Source organism: Giraffa tippelskirchi, chromosome 12 (assembly GCF_054371585.1).
Source record: "Giraffa tippelskirchi isolate mGirTip1 chromosome 12, T2T-mGirTip1v1.2.pri, whole genome shotgun sequence".
NCBI lineage: Eukaryota > Metazoa > Chordata > Mammalia > Artiodactyla > Giraffidae > Giraffa > Giraffa tippelskirchi.
In genome coordinates, this window is record NC_137286.1 from 139198038 (window position 1) to 139219127 (window position 21090).

Genomic DNA, 21090 nt, shown 5'->3' on the forward strand with positions numbered 1-21090 from the left:
TAAGAACAAAGGTAAATTATAATAAAGCAATGTGACGGCCGGTAACTATCTTTACTCTGCGTAATAGGGGAATGTGCTTCAAGAGAAGACAAGATGAGTAAAGCACAGAATGCCTCTGGGTATGTTTCCCAAATTGCCTTGCAAATAAACATGCTGTTTTCATATTCAGAGCATATTAACACTAACTCAGTCTCCCTGGAAACCAAAGTAGTCACTGAGCAAGAATGGGAAGGGGTAGGTCCCTAAACACGAGAGTGGCTGAAGAGATTGTCTTTACCTGTGAGAATGCGACTCACTACAACCTAAAGACAAGACCAAGACCAGTTTTTATTCTCTATACCTGAAATGTTCTATCATTTAATTTAGTAACAGATAAAAAAAAATTGAAAAGGTGAATGTGTTTTTACATATTGCTCCTCTATGTATGGGCTTCCCACATGGCTCAGTGGTAAAGAATCCACCTGCTAATGCAGGAGAAGTGGGTTTGATCCCTGGGTTGGGAAGACCCTCTGGAGTAGGAAATGGCAACCCACTCCAGTATTCTTGCCTGGAAAATCCCATGAGCAGAGGAGCCTAGCAGGCTACAGTCCATGGGACAGCAAAGAGTCAGACACAACTGAGCAGCTGAGCACACACCTCTACATATAAACATTTAATTTTAATTGCTACCACATTTGGATATGTTTAAAGACAGTGGAGGTAGAAATGCCTGATTAAGCTCCTGTATTTATCATCCTTTAAGGCAGAGCAAAGCCACGTTCCTGGTAAATGCTTTCACCTGGCCAAGGGTTAACCTCGCCAAAGCCTGTGTCTACCAGTCGCAAGCAGGCAGCACACTCTGACCAGTTAAGCTGTATTACATTTCAGGGAATTGGGGTCATTAACTGTGGAATGCTTTCACTAAGGGAATTTAAGGATTGATGGCTTCCTTACAGGGGCAAAAAGAGTTGTTGCAGTAAAAATGCAACGTAAGAAGTTCTTGCTGGTTCAGCTAAATAAGCAAAAAATGAGTTTCAAAAAGGCTCTGACCATGAACAGCTGTTCAATACAAACCTTAAACGCCAGTGTGAACAGAGAGAGGGTGTCCAGCGCCGTCAGGCACACCTCAGTAGCAATATTGGCTTCAAGTAACGACTGGTGGAGAACATCAGCGTCCGAGTGGCCGTAGCCTGCATGGATCATAACACAAGGTCACTGTCGGCGGCTGCAGAGCACAGGCTGGCAGACGGTATAGTCACAGTCAACTTTTGATTATTTCCAGAAGGCTTCCTTCAGGGCCTTATCTCCCTGTTGGCCTTTTTTTTTTTTTTTGGTGGGTGGGGAAAAGGGGGTACTAATAATGTTTCCATTCCATTATGACTCTTTTTCCACTCTGGACAGGGAGTAACAGCGACAAACATGCATTGTGCACTTGCTATGTGCCAGCCATGATTCTGTGAACTTCACACGGATCATCTCATTAATCCCTCGGTAGCCCCATGAAATGTGTACACTTATTAAACCCTTTCTGCAGATAAGGAAATGGAGGCACAGAAGGGCTAAAACTTGTCTTAAGTCACACAGCTGGTAAACAGGGGAGCCAGGACTGGTACTTGGACTGGAGGTCACTCAGTTGAGCCACTTGTCTGAGTTGTTAGGATGGGGTGGGGAGTGGAGAACTGAAGGAGGCTGAGGTCTCTGAAGCTTCCATACACAAGAGGAGGCAGCAGCTTAATTAGGGAAGGAAAGGGAAGGAAAATGAGCTGAGGGTCAGGATGCTGGTCAATGAATCCAGCTCGGCCCCTTACTAGCTGTGTGACCTTGGGCAAGTTATGTGACCGCTTTCTACCTCAGTTTCCTCATCTATAGAATGGGGATAATAACAGCACCTACCCTCAAAGGGTTGTGGTGGCCATTAAATTAGTTAATAGTTGTGAAGCTCATGGAATAGTGCCTGGCACATAGTGAATGCTATGGATGTCTCAAGTCAATAACATAAAGATTTGTTTTATCAGCTAGAGTCACGAGTGATAACCAAGAGTTGACTGTACCGCTAGTAGTATTCTACTTGCTTTAATAAAAAGCATGAAAGCCACTATGACTGAAAGAAATGTTTAAGAAAAGGAAGAGACTTGAAGAATCATAATTTAAATACAAACTGATTTCTTCTGTATGTGGCTATAAAATCCATTTAGTACTGATATAAATGTAGTTTGACATATAATTTGAGATATTAAATTATGAAATGGTAATGCATTAGCAGAAATATATATAGGGATGCAAAGATGTTACGGTATTGATCTAGATTACAAAGAAAGATGGCAATATAATAAAACATCATGTAATGTCTTTCTCCAAGGAGCAAAACCAATCAACATTTACTATGTAGGTAATTTTCTTAATACTCCAGAGAGGAGGACATTTTGTACACAGATCAGAAAAATGAAGTACAGAAAGCCTAGAGAGTTTTCTGGAGGCTAGTAATGGGAAAAAACCCAGAAACTACACTCCAAGTCCCTTATCCAGGTCACTGTATGATAATCTCCATTATAAAGATAAAAGAAAGTAACTAGCATGATGTTTTTCTGACTTTAATAAATGTCAGAAAATTTTGAAAGGCTACAAAAAGCTTCTAAGTTGCTTTTTAAAGTTATGACTTAATAAAAACTATTATGTGTTTTCATCCAACTTTGTTTGGCTTTGAAAATGGTGGTTTTGCGGAGCCTGCCTCATTTTCACACTGCGACAGAGTCATCGTGTCCTTACCGAAGCTACGGAACACATCTGGCACTAGTACAATGCCACTAACTCTGTTTCTTTTTATTTCTGCTTTTTGGGGGCCAGAAATCCAGCAGAAAGAAAGATAGACATTTTTTGGAACTAATATTCATTGAACTGCCCTTGTAAGCCAAGGCATTTCCTCATCTGGCAAGGTTTGTTTGGTGAGATACAGAGCCAACAAAAAGAGGAAAACAAACTGGTGATTATTGTTACAATGATCACAAACCAGGGCGAGAGAGGACAAAAAAAAAAAAAACACAAATACAACACCTTTTATCAGACCAACCAAAAATTATCACACGGGTGATATTCTGAGGGCTGCCATTTACCCCAGATGAAGTTTTAGAATCTGAGTTAGCCTGTAACAAGGCACTTGCTTTGGTGATGAACTGTATTCTCTGCACAGAACGATCCTTTTCTCTTTCTAGATAAACTGTTGGATAAGTGTATCTGAGTTTGATCATTACAGATGAGACGGTCTACACACTGAAGAGGTCCAACAGAGTTTACTTTTATCTAGCTGAATGTCTAGAACGATTCAGGAATTGTAATTTGTGAATGTGTGATTTTTAAAAACATTCATTATCAATGAGCCACGCTAATTAATGACAAAATTTCTCTAAGCTACTATAATACACCACCCATATGCCATTACACTGGCTATCTAATCTCTTTCAGAATAAGAGTCAAATTCATATAAAGTCTGTCTGCCTGTGTCTGAATCATATAAAAGATGCAGTTCTTTTAGCTACAATTGGTTATAATTTGTCGTTGTTGAGTTGCGAGTCATGTCCGACTCTTTGCGACCCCATGGACTGCGGCATGCCAGGCTTCCTTGTCCTTCACCAAACTTCTGGAGTTTGCTCAAACTCATGTCTATTGAGTCAGTGATGCCTTTTGCTTTTCTTTAAAACAGTTTCGTCTCAAAAATCAGTAGGATTCCTAAGCTAGTGTTACTGAATCATTCCTGAAAATAAGTGGCAGCACAGGACGCTGTCTGAGTGACACAGACTGACTGGACAATCTGCCAACAGACACCCCCGTGGAGACAGCCTGTCTTAAGGCCTGGAACAGAGCAGTGTATGAGGGAAACTCTAACAGGTGGTCGCCGTGTTACTGGATAACACAGGAAAATCAAACCGAGCTGGCAAACCCAAGAAGGGGTCTTAAGAGACACAGTCATTTCTCAAAGCATCGGTCAGCAACTTTTTAAAGCTGACGAAGCGGATTCTGACGGAAGCCAGTAAGAAGTGCCGTTACCTACTGACTTCCACGAGGGGGCAGTGGTGCCTCGGGGCGCAGGCACTGAGCATGGTCACTGAGGAAGGTCAGGGTGGGGAGGGCTTCCCTGATGTACCATCTCTGGCGGGCACGTCAGGGGTCGCCTTAGAGACCTTAGGACCCACTGCTCACATGTACACGGTTTCCAGTCTGTTGTCACTCAGATATGGGATTTATTCTAAAATCCCACTCAAAGGCCAAGGATGAGCCCTTTTCCCCTCTAATGTCATTTGCTGTGTTTAAACTAACTCTACTCCGTTTTATGCAGTTCTGTTTCCTGAAAAGCCCAGTGTAGTAATGCTGACCATACCTACAACTATCCCTGGCCCCCGGCCCCAGCACACATCAGAGGTGATGTGGTGGGAAGGGCGGAAGCTGATCCACAGCCACTTGCCTTTTCCAAATGTCACAGGACATCTGGGCACATCTAATTCTCTGCAAGGGCTTCCCAGGTGGCTCAGTGGTAGAGAATCCACCTGCCAATGCAGGAGACGTGGGTTCTATCCCGGGGTCGGGAAGATCCCCTGGAGGAGGAAATGGCATCCCACTTCGGTATTCTTGCCTGGAGAATGCCATGGACAGAGGAGTCTGGCGGGCTACAGTCCATGGGGTCATAAAAGAGTCAGGCACAACTTAGCGACTAAACAACAATTCTCTGCAACTTAGTCCAGTGATCTTAAACCATCTCTTATACTGAATTATATGAAATACAGGTTTTCTTCAAGGGTTTTTACGTCTTGACTGGCTTTTCTCCCATCAATCAGTGGGAAATATAGATTATCATTCAAGTGAATTTAACATATTCCTAGAATAATATATAACATTAAATACAGAGTGTTATTTATTTTGTAAATGTATCATTTATTTGCAAATGTGCTTCACTCAGTTTTCCCCTAGTCACTTGGTTTATATAAAATATTCTCTAGGCACCTATCACTCTCAATTTGTCCTCTGGCATAAGTCTTTTCTACCGATACACAATGAGTACATGTTACAGTAAACAGGTCAATACCTTAATGTTGTAAACATTTTCTTTTTATAAGCCTGGGCAATGACCCATGCAACAAACTCCTATGCTTTGAGTGTTTTTAAAATCGCTAAGTCCATCGGCCACGGTGAAATTGTTACTTTCATTAATTCCTGTAAAAATCCAAGAGTAAGTGCCTGCTAGGGTTACACCTGCAGTAAGTATGGGATCTCTTCATTTGTCTTACTGTTAACAGGTAATGGGGACGGGGCGGCCTGGCCTGCGTTGGCTTAAGTTCTTTGTGGTCCTCTGCTGCCCCCTGCTGTCCATGCTGAGGTCTAACAAAGCCTTTCCTACTTGAATTAGAGAGAAGAGGAAATGAAAAATGCTGGTGTCTAAGGGATCCTTCCTATTTTCATTCTTGTCTAAAATAAATCCATTTTAGATTCTGGCATTCCAGCCAAGTCTCTCACATACTGTATATCTGTCATATTGGTTGGCCCAACAAAAGGCACTGCATTCACTGTTAAATAGGAATTTTCTTAAAGACACATATATGGCTACAAATTTCCCATAAAATGCCTAGGTTCCAGATGTAAAAAATCCTCCATGTATATATACATATACATGCTCACACACATACACATGTATACATACAGTATACCCTCCCTTCTCTCTGGCTTTTGGCTGAGTTGATGACACAGTTCAAAGAGCTAACGGAGGCAGGGGCCAAAGCCCCCCAAATACAAAATCAGAATTAGAGACATAAGGGAAGACTGAGTTCCAGCGGAAGATGCATGGACTATGAGACATCGGAAGCTATCTGGGCTGAGCAGGAATTGCAGGCACACTTTAGAAGGCTAAAATAATCAGCTACGCACTGTTGACTGGAAAGGCAGAAGGAGAAACTTTGAGGATGGTGTTGCTGAAAACTGACTAAAGAAAAACATTCAGGATGAAAAGAGGAGAGGGGTGGGCAGGATGGGGTTCTCTGTGGGCAGCAGGAAGAGAGGATGGAACTCAACCACGGTAACAATACGGTCTTTGGCAGCAGAACACAGCCAGCTGTCTCTCGCCTCCAATTCAAGCCACCACCGCAAAGCCCATTTGCAGTGGGAGGAACTGCTGCCCATCTTAGTGGATTAAGGTTATTTATTCATGGGCTGATCATTCCATGATTTATTTTTGTCTGTCTTCTATGTTTCCTAAACAATTACCTTGGCAGGCGGGGCCTTGGTCTGCTTATGATTTTTTTTTTGAATGCTTTAAAGTGTCAGCATTTATTTCAACTGATAGTGAGATAATCGTTGTGTTAAAAATTTTCTGGGCAAAAGGCAATGGAGCAGGTCCTTCAGAAGAATGGAAATTTGATTTGTGTGCTAAATAGGAAATGAAAACTAAAAATAGTGAAACTCCTTGTTCTGTTTGTTTGAACCCCATGTCCGAAGAGCTGAAAAAGCCCTAACAGAGGTGGAAAAATCAAATTCTTACATGTGTCGTACGAGCTACAGCTAAGTATAGAACTGAGAACTAGCATTTGAAGGCTACCGACTCAGTGTGTAGCAGACTGACATAATATTGATTTAAATTAAGCCTAGAATTTTATAGAGAGAGACTGTACCCACTACATTTAACTTTGTTGGAGGTGGAAGAGGGGGTGGAAGCTGCTGTATTTTGACTCCTCAGCCTGAACTATTCTCAATTTAAGGTGTCGGGAATATATTGTCTTGACTCTCAGCCTGTACAAAGAAAGAGGTATGGACATCACAGTGCATGGGATGAATTCCTATGATTAGAAATGATGAGAAGATATTAATAACTATGTATTAAAAATGCTGCTTGGAATGAGTATAAATAGTTGTCTACATGGCACAATAACTAGCTAACTCATGCATGGAGCGAGGATGGGACAATTCAGAGACCACACCACTGACAGAAATGATCATGTTAAAGTGCTGCGTGGCTATCTTTTAGGTTTCCTGCTTGAAGAAACCCTTAAGAAGATTAAATTTACACTTAGATTTCTGGAAACAGCACAGGTGCCCTCTGGCAATTGATAAGAGTGAATTAAAGATAATGCTCCCATGTTTTTGACAAAGTCTCTACTGTGAAGTTAGGAAGCCCCAAAGTTAGGAAGGCGAGATGAACGAGAGGTCTCGGTTTGCAAGTGAAGCAGCCTCGTAAGCAGACTTCGACCTGATTAAATCTTACCATTGTCTACAGAAATCCCAAGCACACTTGATATCTTTCTCACACTGAAAACACAGAAAAAGTCACTTTGTTATTGGATTTTCCACACCCTCACACATTGATTCACGGGATTTACGGCTTCGCAGCAGTTTAAGGATTAACATATGTTCAGGGCTGGAATGTCAGAATGGGGACGCTGGGTCAACTACACGCACGGCCTCAGAAGGGTGAAAGGAACCTGCCCCAGAGGTTTCTCAGGAGACACGGGGGGGGGGGGGGGGGCGATAAGTGACGATAAGGTGGCTCCTGGCAATGAATCAAAATACTGAACTAAAACTATCAGCGGATGTCCCGCTATCATTATCAATCAGGCCGGATTTGTTTTGAAAGCACCAGGCAGAGGGCGTGGGGCGGAGGGGCTGAGCGTTCAGGTCCGCTACCGCAGTTGACCGCGTCCCACATTGTGTCATTCTCCTCCGAGGAAGGGACTGTGCGGCGAGCTCCTGGTCCTACTGCTCTGGGCTGGAAGAGAAGGCAAGTCGGTGACGCGGTGTGCGGCGCAGTGGCCGGTGGGGGGTGGCGGTCCCCTCGGGGCTGTCACGTGGGATGGCTGGCTGTTACGATGGTGTGTCATGGGACTTACTGTGGTTAAAAGTGAGAGAGTTATCCAGGCTGCCCAGCGGCTGCAATCTCGCATGCATCATCCCTGTTCTGTTACGGGAAACAGGCAATGTCTGAGACTTTCGATCATGAACTATGGGTCCCAGCCCCTCCTGGTTCCTGCAACACGAGTGAAATGGGATAGGAGCCAAAGTTAGACTTGTTACACTGCGGAGAGATGGGGAGGGGCGTTAGTGAGGCTGGGACACAGCACTGAGATGGGCCACGCACAGACCAAGCGCAATGGAGCCCGTCTGGGGCCAGAGACACACACGCGGCGGGCAGCGCTCACCGAGTTCACAGCAAAGCACCTGAAGACGGAGGAGCGAGAACCAGGCCAAAGCAGAGGCCTTTCCAGTGCTGGAAAGTCCTTCAGAGATGCTCCTTTTTAAACACTGAGCATCAGTCCAGCGTGGTGCTGAAGACCAGCATCTGGACAATGGCTAAAAACAGCACGTGCCTTTTCAGATCATACATGTTACTGAAGAGCGGAAACAATTTAATTTTTTTAGTCAAAATAAGGCATCGGAAGAAAACAGAGGACAAACATGCAGTGGGAGGGATTCTGTGAGGTGGTGTAACATCTTTGATTCTTACCCAGGCAAGAAGGAGAAGAGCCACACCCTTTGTTAGACTTGTCAGCAGCCAAGTGAAGAAAACAGAAAAGTGATCTGGGTTAGCGGTCAAACGGCTGACTTCCTACTGTGTACCATCACCAGAGCAGACGAGACATGAGCAGCGCCCGAGTGACGCCTGTCCCCCGTCCCGCGGCCAACCGTCTCCCTCACCGTGTTACTGTGTGGAGTGGAACAGGGCATGCATGGAGTCTCATAGGGCAGCATGCTGCTGGGTGACTTCAAAGGGACACAATGAGAAGGTGCGGTGTTCCCAGGACGGGAGCCCCATGGAGGCCAAACGCGGATGACTCGGGATCCTGTCCGCATGCAGCAGAGACCACGGCAGTTTTCTATAAACTAGCACGTGGCTCTGCACTGGACAAAGCAACACCGGCCTCCTCCCCCGCCTCTCTATGCTCATTTACTTTTAAGACAGTCCCAGGAAGCACTCTTTTACATGCAAATATATACAGGGTGCTTAGGAAGTCAGATTTTTTTCTTAAAAAAAAAAAAAAGGTTAAATTTATAGCCATTGAAAAAAATCAGTTAACTGTTTCACAAAACCCAATTCCACAACAGTTTGTTGGGGCCGAAATCTTTGGCTTCTCACGTTCACCACGTTTAGCTCTGAGGCATTTTATTCTGTTTGCTCAACATATTCCAAATGCCATCTTGTGACGTGGGTGACAGTTACTAAACGAGGGTGAGAAGCTCCCCCAGCACAGTGTCTTTCTGCTACAAATATACTGTTTAACCATCTCCATGGGACAAAGTCAAAAGGAATGAAGTTATCATATAAAGAGGTTATTGCATAAGGACACACTGTATATAATTGCATTTAGAACCCAAAAAACTCAAATGCAAAAATTACTGTTACGATAAAATAAAGAGTTGAGATTAGCGGACGTTAAGTGCCACCATGTTTCAATTAAAAATAGTATTAATGGGAGGAAAGCATTATATAGTCTCTCTCAATCTGTTTTTTAAAAGAAAACATACTTTTACTTAACATTAACACAATTCTGAAAATTTCTCAAATATCTCGAGAAAAGAACAATGTTACCATAAAAGCAAAATCTTGACATTCTATTAAACAATCTTGACAGTCTATTAAAAATCTCTTTCCTATTTCATTGCTGTAAAACAGAATTACAGACAAGCGAAAAACCTCAATGACAACTAAAATTTTAAAGTTTTTCTTAAAACATATTTATCATTAAATTTTAAAAACAGTAACAACAGAGAACTAAGACTGGGACCAATACACGGATACATTGTCACAGGATACACAACATGGAAGAGAACAAACACAGACAGGCTGGATGGCGACAGGGCAGGAGTAGGGAAGAGACGCCCTCGGAGGAAATATTAATACTTCCAGAGAAGGGGCTGCTCAGCTGCCTGTCAGCAAGCAGTGTCCAGCTCCCCTCTGACTCAGTGTGGAACCAAGGGTCTGGGCATAGGGCAGTGAGGGTCTATGATGCTCAACAGAGAGCTCTGGTCAGGCAACGACAGGGCATAGATGGCTCACTCAGAAAGAGAGGAGAAAAGGCTCAGTGGGAGAGATGGTATTGGTGGCAGTCCGAACAGATCGGAGATGGACTCAAACCCGTATTTCATTAAGAAGCAAAGGGGCTGGATTGAGAAGTTAGTGTCTTGGGAGCTGGGAGGTAGAATGGTAAGAAAAAAAAAAGGACCTTTTGAGAGTGAGATGGGAAGAGAGATCATTAAGGAAGGAAACAGAGAGAGTGAGAAGACACAGCCAGAGGAACGGCGAGAAGAGAAAGAGGAGACAGAAGGAACAGAGCGCGAGGGAGGGTTTGGAAGGAACTGCGGCACCAGGCCATGGAGGAAAATCTTTCCAAGAGCTTCGCCTGAGACAGAACGAGACAGAAGGAACGCAGGAACGCAGGCGAGCGAGGCCGCCAGGTTTCATGGCGGCAATCCAAAGACCCACCAACTGTCTTCATGGCTGTTTGTGAGAATTCCAACTGCCAATCAGACAACAATTCCCACACTTTCGGGTCCAAGTAATACACAGAATGACACAACACGTCACACTAAACCCCCCCACAGTACCTGGCGATATAGCGCTTCCCCATGTACTGGAACTGGTGCAAGCAGACTCTGTGGATAGGATGAAAAATTATTATGGGAGGCGACAAAATTACTGGGGATAAAATCACTTCTGACACATTACTTTATTTAAACACATTTACAGTGACACGTTCATTCAATAAGCTCTTACATATATTACTAGCCCCTTACTTTTGGTTTTCAGAAATTCTCTGCAAGGTGCCTTTAAACCCAGAGAAAGTGAGCAAACTCAAGGCAGGCCCTATGTTGTGCTGCTATCAGAACCATGGTGGATGGTTTGAGCGACACAAAAGAAAGGCCCAGGAGGGACAGGATTGACTCTGACTTAGAGCTTGGACTCTATGTTCGTCTCGGAAGTCATGACGAAAACCCCGTGAACTGTTCCGAGTTGCTTATTCATCTTCATTCAACCTAAGGAGCTTTCTTTTTTCTTTTTTTAACATCGTATTTTTTCCTTTTAGCAAGACAACATCTCTTTATTTTATTTATTTATTTTGGCTGCACCACGTGGTATATGGGATCTTAGTTCCCCAACCAGGGATCAAACTAGCGGCCCCTGCATTGGGAGTACAGTCTAAACCACGGGACCACCATGGAAGCCCCTGAAACTTTCTTTTTTGACTCAAGTAAATGGACTGGTCTCTTACAGACATCAAGGATGTTTTTTTGTTATTGTCGTTTATTTAACTATATCCATGACATTGCTTTAAAAAAAAATCATATATTTAATTAGAGGCAGTTAAAATAATGTCTAGGAAGTTCTTCTGGTGGTGAAGCTTGTCTCACATGTGACAACTATTATCCTTATCTTAGCAGAGGAAATGGCCGTGAATTCATGAATCAAGGCCATTAACTCCAAAATGCACAAAGCTCTGAACATCACAGATTTCAACCCAAATTCATGCAAACACATGTGGCAGCAAATCATGACCACAACTAGCAGACATAAAGCTACTTGTGAAAGTCATTCAGTCGAGTCTGACTCTGTGGCCCCATGGACTATACAGTTCATGGAAGTCTCCAGGCCAGAATACTGGAGTGGGTAGCCTTTCCCTTGTCCAGGAGATCTTCTCGAACCAGGGATCGAACCTAGGTCTCCTGTATTGCAGGCGGATTCTTTACCAGCTGAGCCACAAGGGAAGCCCATGATTTAACCAATTACTGTGAATAATCATGGTATTGAAGAAATAAGTTCTTGATGCAGAAACAATACTGTGCTTGACTGTGGAGTGCTCCCTGAGACCCTACTGGGGTGTTATGGAATATACTCTCTATGCAACTTTTTCAAAAATCTGAAAAATTCTGGATTTGAAAAACCATCTGGCCCCACTGGTTTTGGATAAGGGATTGTGAATTTGTGTTTCTAAAAATAAAAAGCTTAAAGGAAAAAATAGAAACTTAAAGAGATCAAATAATATAGACTGTATTTAAGATTCCATTTTTACTTACTACATATTTTTAAATTATAGCAATTTTTCTGTCTCAGTTCCTGCATCTCCTTAAGTTAGAGTCAACTCAGAAATGCAGCATCCACCCAATTCAGCTAACAAATGTTGTGTTATTTTATTAAAACGGCTTATCCACATAAGTAGTAACCTCTCATCTACAATCATCACATATGTAATAATTTAGGGCTGTCACTGTCCTCTGGGTCATGAGTTTCTGAGACTGGGTGTTGGGGTCAGCTCCAGGAGAAAGAGCTTAACTAAGGGTAAGTGTGGATGTGACCATAGATTGCATTCCTGGTTCAACAACACAGTAGTATTCTTCACACCTCTTAACTAGCCAGGAAAAATCAAGAGTCAATGAGCAAAGACAAAACTACTCACTCTGATATTGTAAAAAAATCCATAAGTTCAGCTGTTGAGGCCTTGTTCCAATATGTAAACAAAGCATCTGGAAAGTAAACATTTGGTTAGAATCAGGATGCTTATTTTCTACATATGTAATATGAGAAGAGACCTGAGTGTAGGCCTCCAAACCTTCCCGACTCCCTTTCATAAGTGATCGAAGGATGAACTACAGTGACCACTCTATACCGGATGACACGTACAACAGCTTAGTCAGTGTAAAGAAGCTACATTTGAACACTTGAATTTTAATTTCATCATGCACCATCTAGCCCGGCATGGTACAGATTTTAACTTATACATGATGTGCTCTTAAATGGGTTAGAAAATTCAAAGAATACTTGTAGGCATACAGTCTAAAGTAAGGCTCATTCTTTACCGACTACAGAATCCCTCCCTAGTAGAGAATCTGCTGAAAATTCTTTTATGTATATAAGTAACCCCTTCCCAACACACACACATATATATACATACACACACACACACGCACACACACACTCTGAAATGGAAACACGCATCCTGTGTGCACTGTTTCACTGAGTTTTAATTCAACAACAGAGCTTCGATCTACCCCAATCTTTCCAAGCTGCATAATATTCTTCTCCATGGACGCACTATAACAAAGTTACCAGGTCCCCAGCTGACAGATGTTTACTTGTTCTTCCCCTCAATTTTTTGCTGTTATAAATCATGCTTCAGTGAACATGAGTCTTTGCACACTTGTTCAACCACATCTATAGGACAAATTCTTAGAAGTGAACTAACCATGCTAATGGTTTGTACATTTAAAATTCGACACATACTGTCAAACAGCTTTCTGAATAAGCAGTGTATGAGAGCTCCTCTTTCCCAGCCCGGTGGTACGATGTACCTGTGCTTAAGAACCTCGCCTGCTCTTTATCACAAGCAACTGGGCACATTTTTAGTTAAGGCAAATCCTACAGATTCACTTACAGGAAGCAATCATTATCTGCATCTGACCCTTACCCATTCAGCACTGCACAAACAGTGATATCACTTGGGAGTTAACCATTTGTGCACTGTTACATTTTACAAAGAAGTTGAGACATGTGTTATAAAATTTCTCTTAGGGGAAAATGCCATTGAATCTTTGGAGCCCTAGGTGAGGGAGTGGGTGGCTGCACAGAGGCTGAAGGCCTACAAAGATAACATGGCTGTAGACTTCTATTCTACATGGTCAAGAGCAGTGACAACAGGCAGGAGAAACAGGGGGATGCGTAGCAAGTAGCTGTTATGCACCAAGCACCGTGCTCGGTCTCAAGACTCCACATGTGCCCTGTCATTGAATCTTCACCATGGTCAAGGCAGAGTTCCCATTTACAGATGGACTAACTGAAGAAGAACTAAAGAGCCTGAAAAAGTTGGCTTAAAGCTCAACATTCAGAAAACAAAGATCATGGCATCCGGTCCCATCACTTTATGGCAAATAGATGGGGAAACAGTGGAAACAGTGTCAGACTTTATTTTTGTGGGCTCCAAGATCACTGCTTATGGTGACTGCAGCCATGAAATAAAAAGACGCTTACTCCTTGGAAGAAAAGTTATGACCAACCTAAACAGCATATTAAAAAGCAGAGACATTACTTTGCCAACAAAGGTCCATCTAGTCAAGGCTATGGTTTTTCCAGTGGTCACGTATGGATGTGAGAGTTGTACTATAAAGAAAGCTGAGCACCGAAGAATCGATGCTTTTGAACTGTGGTGCTGGAGAAGACTCTTGAGAGTCCCTTGCACTGCAAGGAGATCCAACCAGTCCATCCTAAAGGAAATCAGTCCTGAATATTCATTGGAAGGTCTGATGCTAAAGCTGAAACTCCAATACTTTGGCCACCTGATGCGAAGAACTGACTCATTGGAAAAGACCCTGATGCTAAGAAAGATTGAAGGCGGGAGGAGAAGGGGACAACAGAGGATGAGATGGTTGGATGGTATCACCGACTCAATGGACATGAGTTTGAGTAAACTCCGTGAGCTGGTGATGGACAGGGAGGCCTGGTGTGCTGAAGTCCATGGGGTCGCAAAGAGTCGGACACGACTGAGTGACTGAACTGAACTGAACGAAGGCTCAGAGATGCTAAGCAATTCTCCCAATGACCAGCAGAGAGAATGCTGGTGGAATGGAGATTAAACCAAGTGCACCTGATTTTGAAAGCCACATTCGGCCTCCAGGACCAGAGGGTGGGTCACAGAACTTCCATCTCCTGGGAGCGGGGTTTGAGTTTAGAATCCAGATAGACAGACTCTGGTCACTGGAGACTGGTCATCCGGGTATGGTGGGAACCTAGGGAGTTCCTGGGATGCTGAGGGCCTCTCGGGGTCAACCTGCAGACTTCTGAGACCCCTTCCCCAAGCACATAAGAAACAGAACCGGCTGGCCAGCCAGGCAGTACCATGGTGGCCTTTCCTTACTCTGGCTGTTGGGTGTGTGGGGGGTGTGGGGAGGCAGAGCTAAGCTAAGTTCTATTAAGGAGGGCAAGTGAAAGTGAAAGCTGCTCAGTCGTGTCTGACTCTGCAACCCCATGGACTGCACAGTCCATGGAATTTTCCAGGCCAGAATACTGGAGTGGGCAGCCTTTCCTTGTCCAGGGGATCTTCCCAACCCAGGGATCGAAGCCAGGTCTCCCACATTGCAGGCGGATTCTTTACCAGCTGAGCCACAAGGGAAGCCCAAGAATACTGGTGTGGGTAGCCTATCCCTTAAGGAGGGAGGAGGCACAAAAAGGAGCAGAGAGCTAGTGAGGGCCCTGCGTGTAAAAGGTGCTCATTAAATGTGGGATAAAGCAAAGAACAGCCACAGAGCTAGTTACACAGCTGATTCTGATTGTCTGGTAAATTATTCTAAGGGCAATTTCTCCCCTGCCTCCCATACCATACACAAAAATCAATGCTTGGTCGACACTAAATGTGAAAATTGAAGTAATACAGCTTTTAAAGAAAATACAGAATACCTTCAGAGCCTGAGAGTAGGTACAGATTTCTTAAATGAGACACACATAAAGAAATTCTAATTATAAAGGGGAAAAAATTATACTTGACAGTAATTGATAAAAGAGAACACTCTATAACTATTTTGAAGAGGTTGTTGCATTTTAAAAATATTTGCCTGACCTTACAAAAGGACGACTTTAAAGAGTAACTTTCATTTGGATATAAAACTTCTTGTATATTTGTTCTTTTAAAAACAGTGATGTTCTAGTTATGCATCATATTTAATATTTGAAATGTAAAGTATTTTAAAGAAAACCTTTAACAAAGGAAAAGCAGGATTATAATGCTGGCTAAAACTCGCTACCACGATGAAAACTGAGAACTTCTGACTGAATGGGAAGAAGTTCAACTTTCTAACTGAAATATTAGAATAAGCACCCGGTGCTTTTATATTTGGTCATCATTCGGAAAAAAAAAAAAAAAAAATCTTGTCTATTTGTTTTTTTAAAAAATAGCTATTTTAAAGTAACATACCGACAGAAGAATAAAATACCCCAGTTCCAAAGCATTTCAAGGACTGGCACGCTACTCCTAACCTCTGAGCTAGGGGTCAGCTCTCGGTGCTGCTGAAATGGGAGCTTGATAGAAAAGAAACACTATCTGCAGGCAGAAGTGCCATTCTCTGGATGCTCAATGGCCACAGCCCCTGCCGCCAGACAGGCGGGCTTCAGGTCTCCAAAAATGGCATTTCCCTTTCAGAAGAGTTCATCTTCTCTCCATGACCTTAATGGAGTTCACAGAATACTTTCTGATTTGTTACAGGGAAAATAAGATTTTTTGGCCAAGATAAGAACAGTGACATTGTACCATTGCTTATACCACACTAAATCAGAGTTGCAACTGTCCTGCCGTGGATGTTCACAAGCTTCGCAAGGTGCTGATAAAGCATTAATGGCTGTGGTCATTTCTGTTTTAAAATGGGGTTGTCAAGCCCTTAATCAGAAACTCAACCTACCAGGATACCACCACTTCCATTAGAAAACTAAATGCACCTTGTTTCTAGTTAAAGCCAGGAATGCTGCACACACATGCTCAGGTTGCTGACACCACAGTCTCTAATTCAGGAGACTGACTAATAAAATTAGGCAAGTGGTCCGTAAGCTCGTTTGGACATCATGCAAGTTAAAAAAAAAAAAATCAAAAGCTCCTTTCATTTATCTGCTTCTGTCTCCTCTGGCGAAGACGTATGTCTGAGTTTAATATAAAATTTTAAAATAAGCCATTCACACTTTAGAACTCTTTTTATAGAACATAGTAATTAATGAAAATAAATGTCCAAATTAAGACTTTCATTTCTAGTACATTTAGTAAATTAACATGTATTTCAAACAAGAGAGAAAAAAAAATCCATTTAAATCCTTAAACTCTCTCAACCAACTACAATTTTTAAAGGATAAACCGAATACTGAAACAAGGATAGTTAAACAGATTTCTTCATTTTTTTTACCTACCGTCAGACATGCTTTTTAATATGTAAAGGAAACACATCAGCAGGCTCTTAATCTCAGACTGGTCCAGTTTGTCACAGCGAACGACGGAATTTCCCAAAGTGCCACTTTGTTGGTGCTAAAGGAGGAGAAAACACGGGTGACTTTCTCCTTTATTACAAGTAAAAAAAGGTTAGGTTCACTTTTCTCCCTTGGAAGAGAAAGATTTTCAGAATTTAGTCAAATCATGTAAGTTGGCAGGTATCCATGATTTGTCAACAAACCACAGGCACATCGTCACCAGACACACACACATGTGCTAATCCATGAGAGTGCTGTCTTGTCTCTTTTGCACACTCTCCCAGGACAAGGCAGAAGGCACAGACCTTTCAAACTGAATAACCACAGTCGTGGTTACTGGCTTAGTTCTGAAATGCCAAGTAAAACTTCATGCAGAAAAGTTTATGTGCTAAGATGGAACACAGAAATGATGCTTCAGAAGACACCACAAACCAAGCGCATCCTCCGGAGAACATCAGTGGCTGAAACAGCAAATTAAATCCAAGGTGCTGCCATGGACCAGCCACTGAAGCCTGGAGCTGAGTCACGGTCATTCTGTTACATTCTAGAGCAGCCTTAAGGGAGGACCACGGGCAGGGACCTTATAGGGGCAAACAGGGTCACCTCAGCCCAGCAGGGCCAGAGACCCTGAGCTGATGCTATCACACCACCATCAGCTCAGCTCAACACTGCAAACTTCACACAGCTCAGGGCACAGGGTGAGGGCAGTTTTGCCACCAGGCAGCAGGTTCACTTCCAAACTGTTCACATTAAAAAAAAAAAAAAAAAAGAACAAGAATCTCATCTCATTAAAAGAGAACACAGGGAATTAGAAAATCTTCAAAGCTATATCTCCAATTGGAATCAGGAATTTTTTTTTTTCCAAATACCAAAGCAGAAAGATCAGTGAAAAAAATATTTTGTCTTTCATTTCAGTATTTCATTCAAGGCATTGGTAGGCAATTGAAAAAATATATAATTATTTTTCAATTCAGTTTTTCAATTTCAATTCAATAAATCATTTTTCAATTTATTTTCAGGCTCAATTAACAATAAGTGAGTAGTTTCATCATAGGGAGGAACCCGGTGCAATCAGTGGCAAAGCTGCAGCGCGAGGGCACCCTGCCGCCCACCCACTTCCTCAGCGCCCCTGGGAGAGCTGAGGCCTCCTCCCAGCGGGGCCTCCTCCGGCAGAGGTGGCAGTGTCAGGAGTGAGAAGTCCACAGTGGCCCGGTGTCTCCTGGCCGGCTGGTCGCTCTCCTCCTCCTCTCCAGCACCACGGACGACACAAGTTGAGTGCCTTCTGAGCAGCCTCTCCCTCTACGCAGGAAGGCACGTCAGGGTCAAGGGAAAAGTTCAACAGGTCATGACTCCCGCACAGAGATGTCCGCATGGCTCTAGGACCGTGGCTGAGCCCCATCGGGGAGAGGCCAGACCCGCAACCCCATGGTAAGGTTACGCACCTGATCCCAAGGAAGGATGGCCTCCATGTGTCTGAGAATTGGGAATGCATCCCTAAGTGGGTCACCTGTTGACCGATACTCGTGCTTGCCTATAACTTGAAATAACTTAGGAAAACAGTGGCCAAGGTGAGACTCATCTATCATGGTTCCAGGTATAAATCTAAGTTTTATCCATTCGCACAAAATTCAGAATAGTTTTTGTTATTTCAAGAAAAATAGTTCAATATGAGCAGGTGTGTTGTGTTGGGGACACAGGGTGAATAGAGTGATTCCCAATAAGGATTTATCCTTGAGTCGTCCATACGATCAATTAATCTTTTCTGGAGCCAGCTGTGGATCCAGTGCCCATTTGCATGGGTAACTGTGTTATAAACACTGTTCTCTGGCACACAAACCATGGGGACTCTTAGCGAGTGGCATTCTGATTTCCCTGTCTAAACTGCCAGAACCAAAGTGCTCACTGTAAACACTGATGAAATGCTGGAACAGGAATAGAAGGGTGCAGGTGATGGGCCCCACCCTTAGATCACACTCTGACCAACTACCCCAGGTTTAACTGAGTTGTTTAAGAAAGAAAGGAAAAAAAAAAGGTCCAACTTAATGAACATGCAAACATGAAGCATGCCTACTTTGGGCTGAATCCATCAGTTATAAGAAAACACTTAAGTTACATGAAAGGAACTTACCTTCTCCAGGGAATTGCTCTTCTCACTATTCCTTTCTGGAAGGCTGTTCCCAGAATCTGTGCTTATGAGGGAGCCTCTTGAATCAGCGTTTCTCACGCTATTGATGTTGGGAGTTGAGTTCGTATATGGAGAAGCTAAACAGAGGTCAAGCCAAGACCCAGATTTGGTAACACAGAACAAAATAAAGGTAAGCACTTAACTTTAAAAGAAACTGCTTTTAGGGCACTTGTTTAAACTTGTTTTTTTCTGTGAGGAAGTTGGCTCAAGACTTTTATTCAGTTACCTCTCCTTTAAAGAACTGGACCACATAGAGTAAAAGTAAACTTGAATCTGAAACATTCGGACATAACTATCAATTCACTTACAAGAAACCACCTTTGATTGCTCAGACTGGAGGAGAACATGCTGTTTCAGACTGGGGTAGAATAAAGTTTTCAAAAAATTAAAAAGATAAATCCACCTATAACCATCAAATAAAAAAAACCTAAATCATGCAATAAACCCACTGTACTCAAATGGCATGCCCAGGAGCCCCAGAAAACCCCGAGGGGTGTCACGGGACATTTTCAATTTTCAAGGAAAACAAAATACTAAACATCTGTTGGAAACTGTAGTTTTAACCTCAGACTGCTACATTCCTTTCCATGATGTCATATCTCTCTGAAGCGGGGTTGCTGTGATAAAAACCAAGTACTGGGTGAAAATCAATGTGGAACAGGAAATGAGAATGCCGGTGAGCAATCTGATTTCAAATGTGAGAAGCTGTGCAGCGTCCAACAGGCACACACTCCCCATTGGTAAGAACTGTGGTTATTAAAAAAATGTTTTTTTTCTTTAAATTTATGTATATAGTTTTCAAATGCCTCTTAAGTTGTTAGGTTATGTGTACTTATTAAGTTATTTGGCCTTAAGTACCTAATAAACAGAACCACTCGGTGTTTCTTTTGGCCTGGGGACGCCATGAAAAAAACCACTTTGATAATAAGGGTGCTGTGAACTGAGACTGTTTGGGAATCTCTGCAATAAACATTTACGAGCAGAGAAGAAATCTAACTTGGAAATAAAATTTTTGACATCTGTGAGGGGGGAAAAACCCAAAAAATAGCATTTTAAGGCAGAAGTCAGCCCCTACCTCGAGACTATGGATTAAAAAGTAGAAGATTGACTTCCTGCTTAGATAAGATTTCAATAAATCACATAATTAAAAATGACCCTCAGACTTGCACACTCTGGGCTGAACCAAGAGGCACGCCCCCGGCAGAGAGGCCTGGTTGGCTGTGCAAACCGCAGGAGAAGACCCCCGGCCCCACGCAGCAGGCTGTGAGCACGGCTGCCCGTCCCCAAGCTGCCTTCACCTGAGATGCCTTCACCTGGCACCTCGGGACAGGCAGGCCCTTCTGGGTTTCAGCCTGACAGTTAGCTGCCGTGGACTGAGACACCTTTAAGTTAGTCCACCCTCCACCCCCAGGCTTATCCACCATCCCTGAAACCAATTCAGTGTGTTAAGTACATCAAGGAAAGAAGGGTCAGGAGAATCTGAAAACGTAAGTGAAGGCGGGAACGTGTAAACCACTGGCCACTGGCAGCACTGCCCCAGGACAGGAACTGTGACTGACTGCCACGAGAAGCAGGTCAAAATGCTATGAAAAAGCAATGAGTCTTTTTTCTACACTCAGAAAAGAGACATGCGTTGTGACCAAATTGTAACTATCGGCCTCCTAATAAAACTGGACTTCATACTTAATGTAGAACACAGAGCTCAGGAGAAAGAGACTCTCAGGAAAGTAAAATTAGACCCTAAATTCTCAGAGTTTTAGGCTCAATTCCAGAACAAGAGTCCTAATCTAAGGCAAACAGATGGAAATGCAATAAATCAAAATCAACAGGCTTAGTAGAACCGTGTTCTGTTGTGTGTGTTCGTCTGTATTTAATATCCTGGCCTGGTGCATAACTTTTCAGAGAACTGTAGTTCAACTCTTTCCCCTTTTGTACAGAAAGCAAAAGGCAATACACCGAGTAGGTG

The 21090-nt window shown here is 43.0% G+C and overlaps 1 protein-coding gene across 18 annotated transcripts in view; it reads right to left on the bottom strand.

Annotated features, from left to right (window-relative positions):
- DOCK9 (dedicator of cytokinesis 9) overlaps window positions 1-21090 on the bottom strand; it is a 355717-nt gene that overhangs the window by 126548 nt on the left and 208079 nt on the right. For 10 of the 18 annotated variants that reach the window (XM_081548909.1, XM_081548910.1, XM_081548922.1 and 7 more), the window contains 6 exons: window positions 19068-19201; window positions 16883-16997; window positions 12402-12468; window positions 10555-10602; window positions 7842-7978; window positions 1054-1169 (listed from right to left, as the gene is read on the bottom strand). In XM_081548909.1, the coding sequence (XP_081405035.1) occupies window positions 1054-1169; window positions 7842-7978; window positions 10555-10602; window positions 12402-12468; window positions 16883-16997; window positions 19068-19201 (617 nt within the window). Of the gene's footprint in view, window positions 1-1053; window positions 1170-7219; window positions 7264-7841; window positions 7979-10554; window positions 10603-12401; window positions 12469-16882; window positions 16998-18055; window positions 18239-18381; window positions 18487-19067; window positions 19202-21090 lie in introns of all 18 variants that reach the window. The other 8 variants (XM_081548925.1, XM_081548919.1, XM_081548915.1 and 5 more) reach the window with 3 other exon arrangements.